The sequence below is a fragment of the Phalacrocorax carbo genome, chromosome 20 (genome assembly GCF_963921805.1).
Source record: "Phalacrocorax carbo chromosome 20, bPhaCar2.1, whole genome shotgun sequence".
Lineage (NCBI taxonomy): Eukaryota > Metazoa > Chordata > Aves > Suliformes > Phalacrocoracidae > Phalacrocorax > Phalacrocorax carbo.
In genome coordinates, this window is record NC_087532.1 from 8392925 (window position 1) to 8413468 (window position 20544).

Below are 20544 nucleotides of genomic sequence, written 5' to 3' on the forward strand. Positions count from 1 at the left end.
AGCAGACAGCGGGGCCGGGTTGGGAAACGCAGCCTCCGCCAACGCAAGGCCAGGCTGGTTCCTCCTCCCCAGGGGCGCGTGTCACCCAGACACAGCCAGAGTCATCCCTCACCCTACAACTTTCCCTGCGTGGGGTATCTGCACCCTCGGCACCCTCGCTTTTCCATTTCCAGTTAACCGTTTCACCTCCGGTGCTTACTCCAAACAGTCATTTTTCCACACAGTCTCTGCTGCTGCCGAGCAAAAGCATTTTAAACAAAGGTCGGACTAGGAGAAAGCAGGCCAGCAGATGTTTAGTAAGCAAATGTTACCAGTTAGCTGCAATATTTTATAAACTGATTAGGATCTTTACAGGATGATACCTACACGATAGGAAATGGTAGGTCAAAATCAGGGCAGTTCGCCTTTTTAACTTCAACTGAATTGCACTTTACACCCTATTACCTGCTCAGCTCTCATGCTGATCTGCCCCTGAGCTCCTGAGGACCCTTTACACCTGCCCCTTCCATTACTGCACACTTCTGAAGGTCAGTTACATCCCAGCCCACAAAAACTTCAGATTTTACTTAGAAGTCGGCACGACGTTACGCTCCAGATACTACTAAATGCAAGACATATTGCAAGATCAAAAATAACGTGGGAGCTTTTGTGCTTGTTTCTGCACCGCTCATTAAGAGCATGATTTGACAAGACGTCCTGATACAGCAGGACATCGGAGTATTTTGGATCCGCTTGGATTCACTTTGACTAAAGCCAGATATCTTTAGCCATCTGAAAAGCAGGGATGGTTTTTCCGTGCCACGCTCAAACTCCTTCCTCCTCCATTATTATATAACCCAGGCAAGCCCCGGCCTGCGTTATTCAGTAAAACACTCGCACAGCTTGAAGCTTCTCTTGGCCAATCGCGCTCCTCTCGCATTGCTGTTATTTCATAACAAAGTGATGTGACCTGAAATAATACTTCTCCAGATGTCTGTGTCTCTTCTCCTCATTTGTAACTCCAAATCGGTCCAAGACCCCGCGCTGGGGCAACTCTGGCCCTCTCTTTTCCCCCTGCATGAAGCAGGTCTGCTCCAGATCCAGGGAAATGCACCACGTGCAGATGCGGAAACTGCTGTCGCCAGCTCCACGGCAGTTTTCAGCCAGACTGCCGATGGCTGTTGAACTCCATTAACGTCAGTTCTGGGGTTTTCTGCTGTCGTGGACATCCGCTCCATAGTGCAAGAACTTGCCCTACCACAACAGCACGTGCACCTACTTCCCATCCGTGTAATACAAAAAATAACACGGTGGCAGAGCAGCAGAACCCACCACACTGCGGACACCAAGCCATGGCAACAGCTATCCCAAAGAAATCCTGCTCCGATCTAACCGCCAGCTTCCAGTATCACCAACAACATGTACTTCACAGCGACAATCCCTTCCAGAGCACCTCCAAAAGCAATGCTCAATATTCACCCCGTGAGAGTTCCTAAGCCAGTAACACAAAGGGACCTGTGCCTTTACACAGGCGTTTGAAAGAACAAGGCGCTGTGATCGATCATAATGAGGCCATTGCTATAATAAATAAAATAGACCATATAATAGTTATAATATGCTTGGCCTAAGAAAATTACATACCACCATATTCCATGCTTCATATTCGTTACAGCCACATAGTTTACTGCCACAAAAAATATTTACATACTTCTAAATTTTATTATTGTTTTTTAAATGTGCCTAGTGTGGAAGGAAGACTCGGGAGCTTATAGATAGAGAAGAATAAAGGAATTTAAACAAAAGGTACCCCAAAATGCACGGACTGCATTATAGGGTTTGGGCTCTTTCATACATACAGGTGTATGACAGCAAACCCGAAGACAGACCATAAAGATATGTGTGCATGGGGCTGGGATGAAAATAATGCCACGTAACTGAAATATATTTGGTAGAAACAAGAAGCAGAATTCCAGAGTCCTGGAAAACTACACTTAAAATCCACTTTAGCAAACGTAGGGAACTGTCACCCGATGAACTACAGTCGCTTGTCTTTGTAGCGGTGTCACTCAACTCCGGAGAATTTGTCAAATGATATCTGAAATGCTTAACGACAAATATGGCAATGTACAGAGGGCCGCCGGCCTCCGCTGGCAGCTGCGCTTCAGGGAGACCAAAAGCAGTATTTACTATGAACAACTCGATGCCACATCTCATTACCGAGGACTTGATCCAAACACGGCTGAAGGTAGGAGCCTGCATTCCCAAGGGCACCGGACCCCGCTCCGCACAGAGCCGGCACAGCGGAACACTCAGGCCACCAGCAATCCCTCACATCAACGCACAGGCATTCCAGATCTGGCTGGAAAACTGAAAACTGGCTATTTGGGACTGTGGTAAAAATACTGTGAATATTTACCTAATATACATGCACACACCCCTCTTTGAGGAACCCACCTGCACAGTTTCATAACATTCCTCCAAACACCTGATCTTCCCCCCATTTTCTGAAGAAATAGGTTTAAGTGGCAAAACCCACTAGGGTACCAGCACAAAGGCTGCCAGCAACGTATGGAGCACTTCCAGCAGCCTCTAGAGGAGATGCAACGTATGGTATTGGCTCTCCTTATCTGCAGCTGCTATGCCATGTTAAAGGCTGCTAAAAATAAAACTAAATGTCTCTCTAATTCTACCTTTCTCGGCACAAAATTACTGTTTCTGTAACGATAAGGCATCATGAGCGGCCGGGACAGCATTCTGAGTGATCATGAGTAGGAAAGCTCGTCGGCAAGCAATAAATCCACAGGATGCAAGGCTTTGAAAATCTTCCCAACGCCAGGCAAAATACATGCTCCTCCTATCACAAGGAGTGCTGGTTTTCAAGCCACGCCGAGAACAGACCTTGTGACAGCAATGATTCAGAAACATGCCCTAATTACCGAGCTCCCGTAATTTTCTAGATTGCAATCTGAGATGCTTTAAAACCTGTTTAGAGTGATCTTTATTGGCTCTGCGACCTTTGGGAGGGGGAAAACAACATTCTCCAGGGCATTCTCCGCAGTTCTTCTCCTAGCAACAAAGATCTTCAAGGGAAACCTCAAAATTCAGGAGCAGAAACCATCGACCAGGTTACAGAGCTCAGGCAGACAGCTTACAGGCGCAGGGCGAGTCCTCAGCACGATGCTCCTCACCCTCCCCTCCTGCCCCAGCGCCCAGGTGAGTCAAACCCAGAGCTCTGTTAAGCTTCGCAGCTCCCTTTAGCCCCCAACAGCACTCAGTGGGAAATCTCCCAACTCCAGCTACAAACGGGGGTTTTGTTAATGAGATACAGCACGTGTTCCTGCCACGCACTGAGAACAGCGAGGGCTTTGTCTACGCTCGTAATCCCTCCCTCAGAGATGACCAAGTAGGAAATTAAAAAGCTAGCATAGGCACATTCACCTATACTTCTGATACCTCTGTTATTTAAGAGCAACATGCTCGACATATCAGATAGTCTGGTAGATAACTCTGTGCTGAAATAAGCGCTCGCTTCTTGCTTTACAGCTCAGCCGAATGCTCCATTTTAAGACACAAAGTATGAGTGATCCCTAATTAAGACATTTTATTTAAGTCTTTATTGCAAAGTCACCGTTTGGATACTACTGAGGTATTAATATACAAATGAAAGAAACTATTATGTACCACCAGAGAGGATAGAAACAGAGGATTTAAAACCGTTTATTCAGGACTGCTACTGTCAGTAGCAAGTACTTCTTCCAACAGTCAACATATGAGGAAAATTTTCCACAATCCTCATGACAAAAATTTTTGCCACAGGTAAGGTGTTCTAGCGCGTACGCACCAGGTGAAACTTGAATATAGATACACCCATGAGAGAGAGATCAGCTCCACCGCAACACCCCTGCAACACGAAACGGCATTCAGAAGGAGTCCCGGCAACATTTCCACCTGTAGAAGAGGACAGGGGAAGACGAACCCTGGACACTGGGATTACACGAAGCTGTATGAATAGGGGGGGGGAAAAAAAAAGCCTCAGCTTGACCTCAGCAACATCTAGCTGGGCTGCATTTAGTATCCTTGCCCAAGTCAGCAGTTCCGCTGCCTGCAACGTCAGGCGAACCCAGCGTTGCATCAGACCGTCCGCAGGCTGCAGTCAGAAGGCAAATCTTGACCGAACTGTAATCAAGGGCTTAACGCAAAATTACCACATTAAAGTTGTGTAAACGTAGCTGAATGATAGAAGCTTCTCACTCGCATGGCCACCTCGGCCAGCCAGAAAAGCAGCAGAAGCTCGGTTATTAAGGAACTTTTCCTCGTTGTCACTTCTGTACAATTAAGCACGCAAGCGTCCGCAGCAGGGCTTGTTGGTATGTATGTTATTAAAAAAAAAAAGAAATCAAAGTGGCTTTGTGAGCAGAAATAATAAAGACTCATTTCTTATGGATGCATGTCTTGAGGTCGAATTCTCCGGTGTCCAATAACTGCCAGTTCCCACTGCAGCTTTTCCCACGGTCAGGAACACCTCTCTCCCATGTGGATTCTTTAATGTCTAATAAGGGTTGCACTCTCGCTGCAGCTTTTCTCTCCATGGGGCCGCTAATCAGGTCTCTCTCCTCTATTAAAACTGCTTTGTTTTCACAAAACTCAAAGGAACGTTGTATCTCTGAGACTGTGAGTACCCCCTTTGCCTTCAAGTTTAGCTGAAACTGGCTAACAGCTTCAAAACTGATTAGGGAAGATATATATGTACGGCAAGATCACATCAATCTTGCTCTCCAAGCAGATGAGGATAAATATGACTATTCATACAAGCCTGAAAAGGTTACAAAAATTCATAGAAACTGCATGTTCAGCTGTGTGGTATCAAGTACGATGCACTGTGATTCTTCATCCTCCAACCTACGCAGATGCACAGCATCACGTTACTACGTGCTAGACACGGAGCCGCTGAATTTCATCTCCAGGGCATTTTTTCTTCCAGCTTAAAGCATAATCTGCAGATTTGCTTCAAAAATACCAGTGGTGATAGGCTACATGAAATGCCTTCTGCAGAGGAATTGCTCAAGCCTGATCTTTTGTGTGACTGGTTTTAGGATTTGTTTGGATTCGATTTTAAGAACATGCTGCACTGCAACTGTAGGGGAATCTCTTGATTAATCAAGTTTTACATTCTTACATGAAAGGGTAATCCCCCATCTCAGTCTTGCTTCTCCAAGCCCTGCTTTGCATGTATTCAGCAACAGATGGAGGAAAATGCAGAGTCATAACATTATGGTCTCCCTGCCACGCTGCAAAGTATTTTAAATATGTATCATCTTAAGGCTTTTTAAGTCCTGGTTCATACTTCTCTAGTCACACACTAACTTTATAACTTCTTCTCCAAGGTTTTGTACGTTTTCCAGAAAATGATATTTCAGAAGACAATAGAGTTTATCTGTTTCTTCGACCATCCCAAGTGACTGGATCCTTTTCTGCCTTGAACCACAACTCACTTTGCACAAGCGACCCGCTGCAATTCCGTTTGACAACTGTAAATTCATTTTGGATCCAAGGACTCGCAGCCATATGTCCCAAGTCACAACCCCAACAGCTCACCTACTCCTAAAAGGGTACGATCTTGAAACCAGGGAGGAAAAAAAAGTCCCACCACCCTGAAAAAAAGGTCAGTTCCCAGCCCATCCAGACTCCTCCACCAAGCCCTGTATTTAAGCTGGCCAGCCGCTCCCATACTGCCACGCCAGCCAGTCACCCAAATACAGATGTGCCAATGTTATTTAGTTGGTTTGTGACTCACCGCTACCATCACCTTGGAGAAAGTGCTCGTTCCTCTGACTAAAGCAACTGGCAGCGCAATACTCAGCGTGAGCCAGGTGTCAGCCCAAGGAAACTCATATTCCCCGCCGACAGGCGCCCCATAAGAGCCAGTCACACTCAGGTGTTTCGCCTGCAGTGACTACTTGTGCTCTGGGCGGTTTCTCCACAGGCAAGAGCTTAAAACCTTCCACAACCGAGCTCCTTGGCCAGCCAGATTTTATTGGCTTTTCTTTTGATGCAACTCTAAGTCATGATTTTGCAAAGCTGAGCTGAAGACAGGCCAGCTTGAATTTCATCACAATGGCAGGTGAGGTTTTTCACCTCATTTTTACAAGGCAACCTGAAGGAGGCCTCGCCGTACCAAAGAATTCAGCAGACCCTTCTCTCGAGGTGTGTGGGCACCACCAGGCCTCCCGGGCTCCTCCTGCGGTTTAAGTAGCAACCAGATACATCGTCCCATCCGCAACACAGCCGGCACATCACTGTAACTGCCAGGGAAGCTGCTTCCTAATTTTATGCAGTTTCAAAGAGCAGTTTCACCTTTAAATGCTTCTTTTCAAAAATTAGTCTGACACAAGTTAGGCAAGAGCACGAACTGCCAGTAAAACCGAGACAGTGTGATCTCTGAATGGATGTAGAGGAAGAGATGCTTCCTGAGCTCAGCTGCTGCCAAAACCCAGCGTATCTCCGTACCCACAACCAGCGTATCGTCTACAACATCAGCGCTGAAGCCATTTTTATTTTTTAAAGGTAGCGAAGCTTCTCTGCTACTAATACTTCCAACAAGTTGTTTCAGTTACGACCAAAGGTTTATTTAGACTTTGATTACAATGAGGTTACTGTGCACATCGTTAGCTGTCGAGATGTGGACTGGCTGGCTTTCCACAAGCAGTGTCTCACACATACAAGCACAGATCCCTGAAATTAAATCAGATGTTGATTACATATACAAGGGAGATAACTTATCCATCCTGAGCTTTTATTCTCCTCACAGTTAGGATGCTAATGAGGCCGGAAGACTGTTTTTCCTCCAAAGACGATGACTTTAAGCATACAACTTGGCAATTTATTTTCCTTATTTTGCCCTGTTAACTACTGCAGGTCACCCACAGCTGCCACAGAGAGCCTAAAGAGGGAACATTTAAATAAGCCTCTATGCGCTTTTTGGCAGCCGTCACTATTAATGAGGACAGGAGGTATTCACACCAGCAGCAAGAGCAGATGGACCACGGCTCAGTGCTTTGTGCCGCGCGGAAGTGGCGAGCATCTCACCAAAGACACGTACACTGCAGTTGGGGAAATCTGTGACAGGGACATCAAGTTACTCTCATGAATCCCATGGATAGACAATACAACCAGCTCAGTTTTGTACCTGGAAAAAAAAACTGAAGGTGATTCACCACTTGCTAAAAAAAAAAAAAATCTACAAGCTAGAAGTAGTCTTTTTATTGAGCTAAAAGATACTTCAAATCCAGCTCTGACTGCATAACTGACCACCTTTGTGACAAGAACTTGGTCTGAACCCAGGTCTGGTTTCCTACCACATCAGGGGATAACAAGAGGCATCCACACTCCTCTGCTTGGCTAGGGGGATATCCAAGAGGAACATACACACACTGTGATGGCACTGCCACCTGTGATATCCAACAGACAGCAGTGCAGGTCATCTATTCACACTCCTTCCAGAACACTTGGACTTATCCGGCTTTTCAGTGCTGAGAGGAGAGCACGTTCAGGGCATTCTGATCAGATCTGGAAGCTCAGCTTCAGATCTAAGTGTGCTTTAAAAAGAAAAAAAAAAAAAGAAGTGCTTAAGTGCTTTGAATTTTAAGTTGCTAAGCTTAATTAAAAAGAGGAAGAGAAAGGAAGCAAAAAAAGCTCCCTTTTGTTCTCAAAAGATGCCTGAGTCTTTAAACAAAAAGCGGTCATTAAGACAGGCTGCTGCTCATCTCCCATGATTAGTTTGTCTGAGCGGAAAATTGATGTTCCTTTCACATCCGAATTCTGCTGCATTCTCACCCAAGTCTCCAAGAAGGTTTGGACCTTGGACAAGGCACGAATATACAAACTCTAGTCCAGGGCCAGCCACACGCAACACTACAGGACACACTTCCAAAAAATCTGTCCCGAGAAGGACATTGTTTCAACCAAATTCAGAGTCACTGCCTTCACATTCACTCTATCCAGCTAACAGATCAGACTGCAGCAGGCCCTGGAATATATCCTGGTGTATTTATGAAAAGTCTGTAACAATGTTTATTCTTTTATTAAAGGATGTTATCTTCACACTGCAGGATTTTACAGATTGCACGGGACGATTACACAGTGTTAGTAGGTTAAACAATAACTATGGAAATGCAGAAACCAAAGCAGTTGCTGTGTTCTATTCATCGTACAGAAGTCGTCATCACATCTTAATATATTACTGCAGAACAGCACTGGAGTTGTTTTTTTCAGACTCAAGGAGACCAGAGCTGCCATTATTCACCAGGCAGACAGAAAGGTGAAACCTCCTGCGTTACCCCAAGATGCACAAGATCAGAAACACTACTGACTTGTTAGCTCGGGCAACAAAAAAAAAATAGCAGCTTTTGTCTGATTTTCATTAACCATTCCAATAGACTTCAGAACATTACAAAGGCTCGTGCAAAGGTAAGCTGCCAGGCTGGTTGTATACTGTGAATTTCCATCTTCAGGCTCATATTCCTCCCACGAGATTTCAAATCAGCATGCCAAAGATGCAGCTAAACTCAGAACGTTATTACAGAGAGTAATCATATTTTCTAGTTTATTCCTCAGTTCATTGTTTAGGAGTGTTTGCCCTTGCAGTCTTTGGTTTCAGGGCGTTCTTAGACCTCAGCAAGTTCACTGAACTCTAATAAAAAACACAAGCAAAATATCTCACAAGCTCTTATTTTTGGAAGCTACCAAAACCAGAACATACCCACCCCACTAGGAGCTCAATAACTTAAATCCTTGTTGCCAGCAACTCTCCTGAAACCCTTAGTTGTCTAAAACCAGCCAAGAGGGGTGGGTCACCCCTTCCCAAACAGCTTCAGAAGACCTTGCTTCAATATTCGTTATTCCTCAGGTGTGTCTTCATATGCAGAAAGCATCTCCTCCTCTTCTTCACAAGCTTACAACAGCATGAAACCACCTCAACAGCAAGACAGCCTGCAGTTGCGACACACACAAAACAAAACTCCTGAGGAGCCCCAGGTTCACCCTGACTCACCGACTCAGCCAAAACCTGCAACCTGCCCTCTACTTATTTGGATGTTTACTTCCTTTTTTATGAAAAGCCAGCTAGCACCTCTTCGCCCTCAGCAAAGACAAGGACTAATTTTGGACGCACCTTACGACGGCAATAAGGTCATTTGCCAGAGAACTTGGCACGACTTTCTGTCCTATGAAAAGCAAGGAGGGAAAAAACCCAGTCAACAAGGCTATCACAAAACAAATTTAAGCCTTTTCTCACCCCATCTTCTAACTTGGTGAGTGGATTTAACAGCTGCATAAGCCTCCCAAGGCCTGTGAGTTCTCAACACGAAAGCCTGCTTTCTTGCAATCTGTGACAAAGGGCGCTACGATTACAGTATCACCATACCAAAGCAATTCAGAGTAAGGGCAAGAAATACTGAAAGCCAGCGTCACTTTGGAGCAGCTCTCAGCAACAACTGAGAGAAGCTGCTCTCGTCAAATCACACACACACACAGCCAGGACCTTTGACAAAACTTCAGAGTATAAACAGTGCCAGAAAGGTTCAGCAGATGACAGAATTTTGTAACCAAGTGACATCAACTGTCTTCCTCACAGGGCCCAGTGTATAAAAACACTTAATAGAAGCTTAGTCTGAATCTGCGCTCTTCGCAGCTTTTCATTAAGTTTCTTTTAAATAATTATATAGGCATTTCCTTGGCCAGCGTGGCGTCAACAAGCTGCCACCTCAAGTGCATGCAAAGAGCAGAATCCGGAGCAGCCAGAGGACTCATGAATCTTAAACTGTTGAGGAGCCATCCTCTGCGTGACTCAGTCTCGGGAAAAGAAGTAGGTGGCTGCAGACACTCACTGCTCGGTAACACCCCCGGTACACCCCAGAGGTGATGCCTGGGCTGCTTTATGGTGCGTGGTAAGCCTATGCCAGGATCAGAATTATTGAAGGAGGTCTAGTGGAAAACAAAGACACAAGCCACCACCAGAACCAGCAGCAGCACCTCCCCCATCAGCCACCCGACTGATGAATGGCAAGACACCACAAGGCCAACTTTCACTAAGAACCGACCGAGACTCGAGGAGGCAGGACTCGCCTCCTGTCTTCCGCGCCTTTCTTCCCCTTCTCATTCTTGGCAATTAATCTAATTCCCTTGCCCTAATCCCCCTGCCAACCGTCCACCCATCGTTTTCTTGGGGTTTACGTTCTGCAAAACTAAGATTACCTCACTGGAGATGTTTGTAAAACACAGCACAAAAATGTCCTGATACTGCCCAACATTCTAGACATGGCTTCAGCAAAGCACAGGCATAATTTTTACCTTCCCCCTCCCTTCAAAGGCTCTGCGCTGAAGAGGCAGGTACCTAATCTATCAAAACACCCTCACTTAAAAATTATATGAATCAAGAAAAAAAACAGCAATAGTTCGTTCTGTTGCCTTACTTCTGTATTTTCCTCAAATAAAAATACATCTGGACAGAGATCGCTATATGTGAAGCTGATTCAGAAGAACCATTCATGTGTTTGCATCCCAAGTGATATCCAAGAACCATTACTCAATTATAAGCAATAAAACCCTGGGAACATATTTGAGAGTTTTACTAGAAAAAAACGGAGCGCTATTACTTCCGACTCAAGCCTGTTCCCGCGGAAAGGCACTGCAAGACCCACCGGCGTCATACGTGGGAAAAAGGCACCAGAAATGGCACTCTTCTCACAGCCACCATCCTAACTAGGCACGGAGGTTTTTCCTCTCAGCGCTCGAGGCCAGCACACCAGCAGCGATCTTAGCCGCTCTGCCTCGCACACAATCTGTAGCGGAGCTGACCAAAATGCCTCTACTCCCACCTGTGTCCGTAGTGGCAACGGACCGAGCAAGGAAGCACAGGGATGTCATGCTCCCAGGCCAAATTTACACTCCCAGCCATCAAGACATTACATTTTGTTGTAAACTGACCAAATGTTCTCTAGAACTTATCGAAAGCCAGCATGTACTCGCCCTTATGACAGGTTTTTTGCTCCTCAGAGCAGCTGTGTTTAAAACGCAAACTACTTCTCCTGAAGGTACCCCCTGCGTCTCCTCAGAACAGAAATCAGAACAAGGTGCAGCCAAAAAAGCACGTCTTCCCAAGAGAAACCTTAACAGTCGTTTGTCTCCTCCGAGACCACTCTGATCTGTGACTTATTTCTAACAATTTTAAAGGAGCACGTTTGTTTCCTGAAACCCAGGGCTTCTCCTGGACTTGGTCGCCTCTCTGAACATCTTAATTCCCCCACAGAATAAGAGATGGCATACCAAAGTCACATGGCTCATAATCAAGAGGCTTTTACTCCTCCTGCCCTTTAAAACACCAATAAAGGGACAAAGCCACGTTCTTTCAGATAACTGGAAAAAAAACACAGGGGAAAAAAAATATGGAAGGCCAGCACTTGGGCTGGGGACAACTGTTACTATATTTAGTCGCCTTGTTCTGCAAGCTGCCGAGCATCTGTTTCAATGATGGTGAATGACTTTTTTCCTGCGAGTCAAGACAGCATTAATTAGGCAAACCCAAATGATTGCTACCACTGCTTCCCCGAGCGCCGAGCTCTCATCTCCTCTATCCTAACACGGATTTGCTGCTTATTCCATCTTAACGGCAGACCTCCAATCCTGGCACCGACTGCTTTCATATTCGGGAATGCCTTACTAAGGCATTTGAAAAAAAATACAGCACTTAAGAAATAAGTTTTTGAAAAGGGAGCATCTGGGTACCAAACAGAAAGCCCATAAGTTGTTAAAACACAACGAAAATCATTCTTTCGCAACACCCTTTAATATCAAGACAATAGATTAAAAAAAAAAAAGGGCTTTTAAGGAAAAAAATAACACTGCTCACATAAGCCAGCGCTTCTTGAGACCAGCTTCAATATTCTCTCATTTGAGAGGAGGATTCCCAAGCAGAGAGCGTTATTTCAATTCACACTGAACAAAACATATCAAGTGCGTTTGGAAAAACAAAAACCCACAGTTTCTGCAAAACACCTCTTTCACCTTAATTCCTTCCTTAAAAGAATTACTTGTGAGACTGCAAACCCAAGCAAGGCTCCCACAGAAACTGGTTAACTGAAGGGGGGGGGGAAGCAGCAAACCCCTTGCACTGAATACATCTGCTGGGTTTTAAGTTTTAGGAGTCTTCCTTAATTTTTGCTTCTTTAGAAACAAAATGGTTCTGTTTCTCAAACTTGCCCCTAGCAGAGACTGTGCAACAGCAAGACCGCTTGGGTATAGGCTTTAATATGGAAATGAGAGTGTTTCCTAAGCGAAGTGGAAAAACAAACACTCCCGTGGGCTGCACGGGGGCTGTAGGGGTAACACTATTCCCCAACCCTCCAAACTGAGATTCTAAGCGGTATTTCCCCCAAATTCCTCCTCCCGCTGCCATGGCTCAGCCCCTCCGCACTCTCTTCGCCCTATTCTCAGGCTGGGGGGATGGGTGGGAACTGGGTTTCGCCAAGCCCAGCTCCATCTGAAAAGACTTTCTCTCCAAACTCAATTGTCCTTTCCAAGGAGGTAGCCTTCCACACCCCCACCTCCGCGCTCAGGCAGCCGCCTTCCCTATGGATATATCCACCACGCTGCGAAACGTATCCCTTCCCCCAGGCGAGCACCAGCATACAAAGAAAGCCTTGCTCCATTGTCCACCTACAGCACCTATACATCCAGCCCGAGACCCGACTCGGCATACACCCCCTTTCCCAGCCACAGATATTGAGGTGTTTCCATCCCCAAAAGGGCTGCGGAGGTGGCATGTCATTTCCCCCTCCCCGTGCATCAGTACCTGCACCCGCAGCCAAATGTTTTGAAGCCTATTTTAACTGTGTTTACTTGCATGAGATCAGCCTCACCCAAATCCCGGCTAAAAAAAATAAAATAAAATCAGTTTTGAAAAACAGCGAGAAATTGCAGAAATGAGGGGGGTTTGCCTGGCTGCAAATCTCCTTCCCAAACCTCCAACTACAACTCACAAAGGTTTTAAAAAAAAAAAAAAAAACAAACTACCAAAATAAGGTAATTAACAATTCAGCGCCTGCCATTTTTTCCCATCCATCTCTAAGCAACAGTACCATAGCAACTTTTTTCCTGCTTTAATACATCTTACAAAAGGAGGAGGACTGGACAAAATAAGACCCAGGAATGTCAAATTTCCACTTCGGAGTGCCTATTCCTTCAGCTAGCTACAGCTGGAATTAAACAAACAACCCAGAGCTGCTTTTCTTTCCCCAAAAACGCTTTCTTTGTACAACGCTGGGTCACATAACCCAGACTGATGGACAAGACAAACCACCTCCAACGCAGAAGCCCCGTCCCTCGCGCTGGCCCGGACCTTCTGGGCTCAAGAGGACAAAATAAAAGGTGAAGCTCAATTTAAAAAATAGGGTAATTTCTGAGCGCTGAGGTCGCCGGGATGGGGGCTTTGCTGCTGCAGCTGCAGCTCAGGCCGGGAGGGCGGAGGAGACCCCCGGGGGTTCCCCCCCACACCCCGGGGTGACCCCGGGACCCGCCGCCATTTTAGAGCCCGGGTGGCACCTCCGGGGGGGAGGGGGGAACCCCCCGGCCCCTCCGCACCCCAGGAGCCGGGCAGGGGCAGCAGGGACCTTCCTTCCCCCCCTCCGTGTCACCGCATCTATTTTTCCCATGGTGAGTCATTATTAAGGACGCTCCATAATTTTTCCAACGCAGGAAGATTAAAGGAAGCTTCAAAATCCTTTTTGGGTTTTGTTTTTTTTTTTTGGAAGGGGTTAAAACAACCCTGAGCTGAGCAGCCACCCTGGGCTCGTTAGCCTCCTCCCCTCCCGCTAAAAAGACCAAAAAAAAAAAGCTTCCAGCGTGGGGTGCCGGGCATCAACTTTGTGCGAGAGCATTTCCCGAGGAAAAAGGTGTTGCTGAGGCGGCGGGGGGAGAAGCCTCCTCCTCCTCCTCGCACGAAAAGACGAAGGGAGGAGAAAAAAAAAAAAATACAACCATGCAAACAACTACTACTTCCTTATGAGCAGGATTAATTTATGCAATGAAAAAAGAGAGGAAGGGAAAAAAAAAAAACACCAAACAATATAATAAGGAGTCCAGAGCGCTTCCCGCGTGGAGAGATCCCGGGAGCGAGGTGTTTTCTTCGTGGAATTGTGGTGTGGTTTGGTTTTTTTTTGTTTTTTGTTTTTTGGTTTTTTTTGAGAGTCACGTTTTTGCAGCTGCAGGCGCTTCGGTTCCCACCGTCCGCGGCACCTCGGGGAGGGGGACACAGGCAGCATCCTCAGGGCCGGGGTAGCTCCAGACGGAGGAAAACACAGTTTAAAAAAAAAGGGGGGGGGGGGGGAGGAGATAAAACTCCAAATGTTGAATAATTAAAACAACAACAACAAAAAAAAGGCAATGGAGAAGCAAGATGGCCAGGCGTAGGGCTGCCTCCGAGGCACGGCGCTCCCCCCTCGCCGTGAAATCCACTCCGCGCAGAAAGCCGAGCCTCCACACGCTGCTCCTCCGTCTTTTTGCGGTTTATTTTTAGTCGTTGTTATTATTATTGGGGTTTTTTTGCCCTCCGCTCCGGCAGGTCGCCCCGCGGGTCCGTCCACGCCGCCAGCCCTCTGCGGACGATCCTCGCCATGGCGCGGGGGGGATTCACACGATTTTGTTTTCTTCCTCCTCCTCCTCCTCTCCACAGGCCGCGGGAGCATTCCTCCCCCCTTTTTTTCGTGTTTTTTTAGTGGGTTTTTCCCCTCATTTTCCTCAAATACAGGGAAGGGGGAACGGGGAAGCCGCGGAAAGGGCCTCCCCGGGGGAAGGGTGGGGAGAGCGGCCCGAAGACGCGAGAAGGACCGGCGGAGACCCCCCACACCCCGTTCCTTCCCTCTCCCCCTCCCCACTCACCGCTTGAAGTGCTCGATGATCTTCTCCTCACGCACGTTCTCCGGCAAGTTGCCCACCCAGAGGTGCCTGGTTTCCCGGACCATGCTGCGCGGCGCGGGGCGAGCCCGCCGCCCCTGCCCCGGCTCCCGGCCGCCGCCGCCTCCCCCCGCGCAGCACTGCCGGCCGCCGCTCGCCGCCCGCCGCCGCCTCCTCCTCCTCCTCCTCCTCCTCGCCGCCCTCCGCCTCTTCCGCCGCGGGGCCCTGCCGCCCTCAGCGCCGCCGGCTGCCTCCCCCCGCGGCGGCGGCGGCGGACGACACCATCCCCTCCGGGGGGGCCCCCTGGCTGGCGGGCCGGCTGGCGGGCGGCGGGCTCCCTCTCCGCCGCGGGTTTGCTTCCTCCCTGTTTCCCCCCGTCGCGGCCCTCGCTCGCTCGCTCCCGCTTCCTCCTCCTCCTCCTCCTCCTCCGTCAGCGGCAGCGCGGCGCCCCCCCCCCCCCCCCGCCGCCGCCTCCTCCTCCTCCTTCCCCCCCTCCGCGCTCCCGCTCCTCTGGCGGCCCCGCTTGCTCTCCTCTCCCCCCCCCCTCCCCTATCCCTTCCCCGCGCCTCTCGCAGCGCCACACGGGGGCCCCCGCGCAGGCGCACTGCGCCCCGGGGCGCGCGCCGCGGCCCCGGCCCGGGAGGCGGAGCGCGGGAATGCAAACGCCCCGCTCCGCTGCGGGGGGCGGCGGAACTGCGCGTGCGCGGAGCTGGGGGGGGGGCGCGGACGGCGGGGGGGCTGCGCCGCCAAAAATGAGGGGGTGCACTGGGAAAGGTAAAGGGGCTGCACCGCCAAAAATAAAGGGGGTGCGCTGCAAAAAAGAAAGGGGGGGCTAGGCAAAAAAGGGGGCTGCACTGCAAAATGAGGGGGTGCATTGCAAAAAAAAGGGGTGCTATGCAAAAAATAAAGAAGGGCTGCACTGCAAAAAACAAAGGGGCTGCATTGCCAAAAATATAAAGAGGTGCTATGCAAAACTAAAAGGGAGGTTCACTGCAAAAAATAGGGGGGGAGCTATGCAAAAAAGGGGGGCTGCATTGCAAAAAATGAAGGGGGTGCATTGCAAAAAATGAAGGGGGACTGCATTGTCAAAAAGGTGCTATGCAAAATGGGGGCCGCGTTGCAAAAAATAAAGGGGTGCATTGCAAAAAATAAAGGGGTGCATTGCAAAAAATAAAGGGGTGCTTTGCAAAAAATAAAGGGGGCTGCACTAAAAAAACTACAGGCCTATGCAAAAAATAAAGGCATCACATTGCAAAAAATAAAGGTAGGCTGCAATGCAAGAGCAATGTCCTGTGCGTACCCAGCACCCTGTCTGCAGTCGGGCTTGGGGGGTCACAAACCGCCTTGGCCCCCAGGTGAATGAAAACCCAGCTCGCTGCCATGGGCAGGAGCAAGATAAAAATTCTGTGCCCGGCCGTTCGGGTGCCTGTAGCCCGGTTTACCAGTAACAGCTCCAAAGTTCAGAGCTATAGGTAACCCCGAGCAGGGGGGGAGCTCACCAAATCCTTCCACCTGCCCAAAATACTTCCCCCTCCACCAAAACAGGGAGGCCATGTCACCCCAAGAATGGCAGGAATTAAAATGCCTGCTGGCAGAGACAGGGGACTGGGATGCGGGTCATCCCCCTCCTCTTCCCCCAAGTTTTTCTAGGGGCCTTTAATTAAAACGGGGCAAAGAAAATGCTCATTGTGAATACTACCCTGCTTGCAGAGTTACCTGAGTGGCGTGCTGCGCCCGTCCCTGCTCAGAAGGCAGCTTCGCGATGGGGAGCTAAACCTTTTTCAAGCTGGGGGGTGTCTCATTTTCCACCAAAACGTGCCTCCGCACAGATAAAAATACACATTTCTAAGCCCAAAAAGGAGAACACCCAGCCGATGACCACCGCAAGGTTCCAAGCAGCGTGAGGTCAGGATAAAACTCAACACGCACACAGGACCATGAGTCCTTTTTCCTTTTTAGAGGCCATTTAGCCCTTTCACCACAGAGAACAGACCGTTATTTAGGTGTTTTCCTTGGCCAAAGCCTCCCGACAGCACTTTTCAATTGATTAAAACCATGTTTTATTTGTCGGGGCAAGCGGCGCTCGGCTTTGCTGCCTTTGCCACCCGAGTCCACCGCTGGTCAAAGCCATCAAGCCCTAGTTGGCTTAACAAACATGCAAATCTCCTCATTTAATCAGACCGCTGACGCCTGTCGACTCGAGCCTCGGTGGACCCCAAGTCACCTCTAGTGCTGCCGGGTGGCTGCAAGCCCATCCCTTCACAGCCCCGTGCCTCAGTTTCCCCAGCGATGACGGGCGTTTTGCCGCTCCGCCAACCTGAGATCTACTGATTATTTAAAATCACCAAACTCCCAACAATTCTGCACGCAAACAATCTATTATTTAAAACATGTGACGGAGCCACGTGCATAGGAGAAAATGCCCTGCCAGCACGCTCCACCGGTGCTTTCCACCACGTGTTTCTTCTCTGTGGAGGTGGGTTTAGCTCTCTGTTTTTAACCGGTCAGGAGCCCAAAGAGCAGTCACTATGTCTCTACCTTGAGCAGCCTCTACAGGCACCCATTTCGGAGAAACCCAAACCATGCATCAAACAGCTTTTCGATGCCGAATTCTCCCCTCTCCGCTCGAGCGTGCTTGCTGCGACAGCTGTTTCCAACCGTTCTTCCCCTCCCTCCCTGCTTGGGCGGCACCTCCAAGGGACACGAGAAGACCACGGCAGCTCCCAGGTCCTTCAGAGAAACCTTGTGCAGGGTGAGTGCCGTCACACGGCCATCATGCCGGCGGGCTGGCCGGGAGGGACATCCAGGGATCGCAAACAAAGCCATCGTCTCTGTTGACAGAAGAGACAGTTGAAACGAGTGAAGGGCTCCTGTTACGCGAAAGCCAGCTGGAAGAGGAGCACAAAGCCTGGCCGGTGACGCAAAACAAAACTCTGGAGCATCCTGATACTTTTCAAATGCTTTGGGGGGAAACTGTTCCCAGTTGCGACACGCGACCACAGTGGTGCTGCTGCTGTAACTGGATCCCTCCAACTCGTTTCAAGATTTTAAAGAACACAGACCCAGGCTAAGAGACCAGAACGAACGTAACCCTCCTCTCAGCAGGCCAGAGAGGCCTCAACGAAGGACCAGTCTCACGCGGCAGCAACCAACACTAGCCTTGCTGCCGCAGAAGGGACGAGCATTGGCGCCAGCCTGCTGCCCTGCTGCTGGTGACAACACGACGAGCATCCAAGGGCGAGACACGGACACGCATCCCTCCTTGCTGCCCTTCCCAGATGGGCAAAGAGCCGAGGAAGAGGAGAGTTCAGCTGCTCTCCATCACCCGATGGCCCTTGGCCTTCAGGAGATGCAAGGGCAGGGTCTGGCGCACTGCGAGGCACAATTTAAATTACTCGCACCCGGGCGGTGGGTGTAGGCGAGAAGCTGGCTATCGCCAGGCATCTCGGCCAACCCCGCAGTTAAAACATTTGGACGTTTCTTATCGGTGCTTGTAGATTAAAATGCCTAGGTCGTATATTAAAGAGGGAGCAGGTTATAAACCCATCTCAGCTTGAACAGTATGTTCACGTCAAGAAAAGCAAAGCAAGAACGGGACAGATCAAAAGAGAGCCATTAAAGGCGTGAGAAAACAGTGCTGCCATATAAGGAGCTAATAAAGTTAGCAGCTCTCCAGTTTAGAGGAAAAAAAAAAAAAAGGGCAGGAGAATCAGAAAACATCCTTGGGGTCCACACAAACAGCCAGAGACAGCTTTGCATCGAGGAGGAATCGTCAATAAATAGAAGTGAGCAGACAACGCTTGAAAAGGCAAGTTTGTACATTTTTAATGCGGCGTCTTACCCAAGTGGCGGAGCTCGCTGCCACGTGTCGCCGGGATTGCTTGCCAAACATTTAAAAAAGCAAAGATTAGATACCAAACAAGGACAGCAACCAGGGCTGTATTCGCTAAGACCGTGACTTCCTACACTTGCTCCTGGCTTAGCAAGAGCTCCACATTTTGTGCCCGCAGCAGCGCAGCGGGAGGTGGGGAAGGGAGGTGGGAAGGGAGGCATTACGCATCTCCCCGGAGTTGGGGACACCGACCAGCTACTGCGACCGAGGACAGACACAAATTAGAGCGGTCACATTAGCAACGATTATTCCCCACCAGTGTCCAGGATACATCCAGCTTGCTTTGCTTTTTACAGAACCACAGTAGGTTACCCGGACAAGCGCTCTCGGACATCGCTAGAAACACTCAGAGCGTTTCTTTGTTCAAGCCGGCCAGCTCCAGCCACCATCTTGTCATTCTAAAATGTTATTTACGTGCCTTTCCTGCTCATTGACTATATTTATTAAAATGATGGTAAGGCAGCTGAATATCAAATTGCTAGCTAGGCTTTTATCTCATTTTTAAGCCAGCCTGAATTACTGGCCTAATTTTATTGCTTACCCATTACGTTTTATGCAACGGATAATTTTCTCCAAGAAGGAACTGGTGCTGTTTGATATTTGGGCTCATTTGTTGCCAAGACAGAGGATATCAGCTTACACGCTGATAACGCTTTGGACACGAAGCCTGGATCTTAAGCAACACAAAGTATGGGATTTGTATTAATAAAACTACTGATTTTGATTCTTTCCTCTTTGAATCAGTCAGTGCTCTGAATCTTCATGACAAGATGCCTCTGTCCAAAAAACTCCCTTCATGTTTTTGAAATGCAGTATTTAGTCATTTATTTTCAAAAGCTCTTCCTCACTAGAATTCATGGTCGTGATCTTATCCACACAGTACTGGGGATAGGGGCTGCCACAAAATACAGCCGCTCTAGCCGGTGGGTTAGCACCAGTTACCTTCTGCAGAGCAGTGAACACAGCTCAGGAGCCCCTGGAATGTGGTTTACACTGAACCCATTCGTACAGATATAAAAGCTCACTTCTCTTCAAAATACTTTGCTTACAAAACCAGACCTTTCTTCAGCAGCAGAGTCCGATGCGATTGCAACCAAAACACCATGTGCTGTCGCAGGACCACAAAAGAGCTTGCTCTGGGTCACTTGTAGTAGATGTCTTAGAATTAATGCCTAGGGGTTATTTTTACCTGTTGTTGGGAAAAATCCCAGCAGCATCAGCTTCTGCCCTTCTTCCCCTTGCCCCCCAACTTTTGTGCGACTACACACCGAAGAGCTGCTCACCTCGCAAGGGTTTTTCCCAAACACGGCATTTCGCCAGCTAGACAGAGAGGACTTCAGTCTTCCAGGCTGCAAAATATTACAGGCTGCAAAAGCCAGCCCCACGTGATTTGAGACCTGAACATGACAACTGCAAAGGATATAAGTACCCTAGGACAGGATAGATCACCTGTACTCCCATTTTTAACACCTGGTTGCTGCAGGACCGCTACATAAAGGCCCCACGTGCAACGCCCAGGAAAAAAAAAAATCACAGAAATTATGCTGGAGACATTGCAGGACAAGGGTTTAACACAAAATCCCCAGTCCAAACCCGTGAGCTAAAGGCTGCTCTTCCCTACATTCCCCATTGGATCGATCGGCACACCCAGCACAAAATAAATACTGACCAGCCACCGTCAGAGCTTTTGTTTCGCCAAACATCATTTTGATACCAAAGCAACTTGA

General features: G+C 48.5%; 1 protein-coding gene across 4 annotated transcripts in view; it reads right to left on the minus strand.

Annotated features, from left to right (window-relative positions):
• SPEN (spen family transcriptional repressor) overlaps positions 1–15348 on the minus strand; it is a 67776-nt gene extending 52428 nt beyond the window's left edge. For all 4 annotated transcript variants that reach the window (XM_064470030.1, XM_064470029.1, XM_064470028.1 and 1 more), the window contains exon 1: positions 14911–15348. In XM_064470030.1, coding sequence (XP_064326100.1) covers positions 14911–14993 — 83 coding nt within the window. In that variant the 5' untranslated portion in view covers positions 14994–15348. The remainder of the gene's footprint in view (positions 1–14910) is intronic.
• Positions 15349–20544: the final 5196 nt, after the last annotated feature.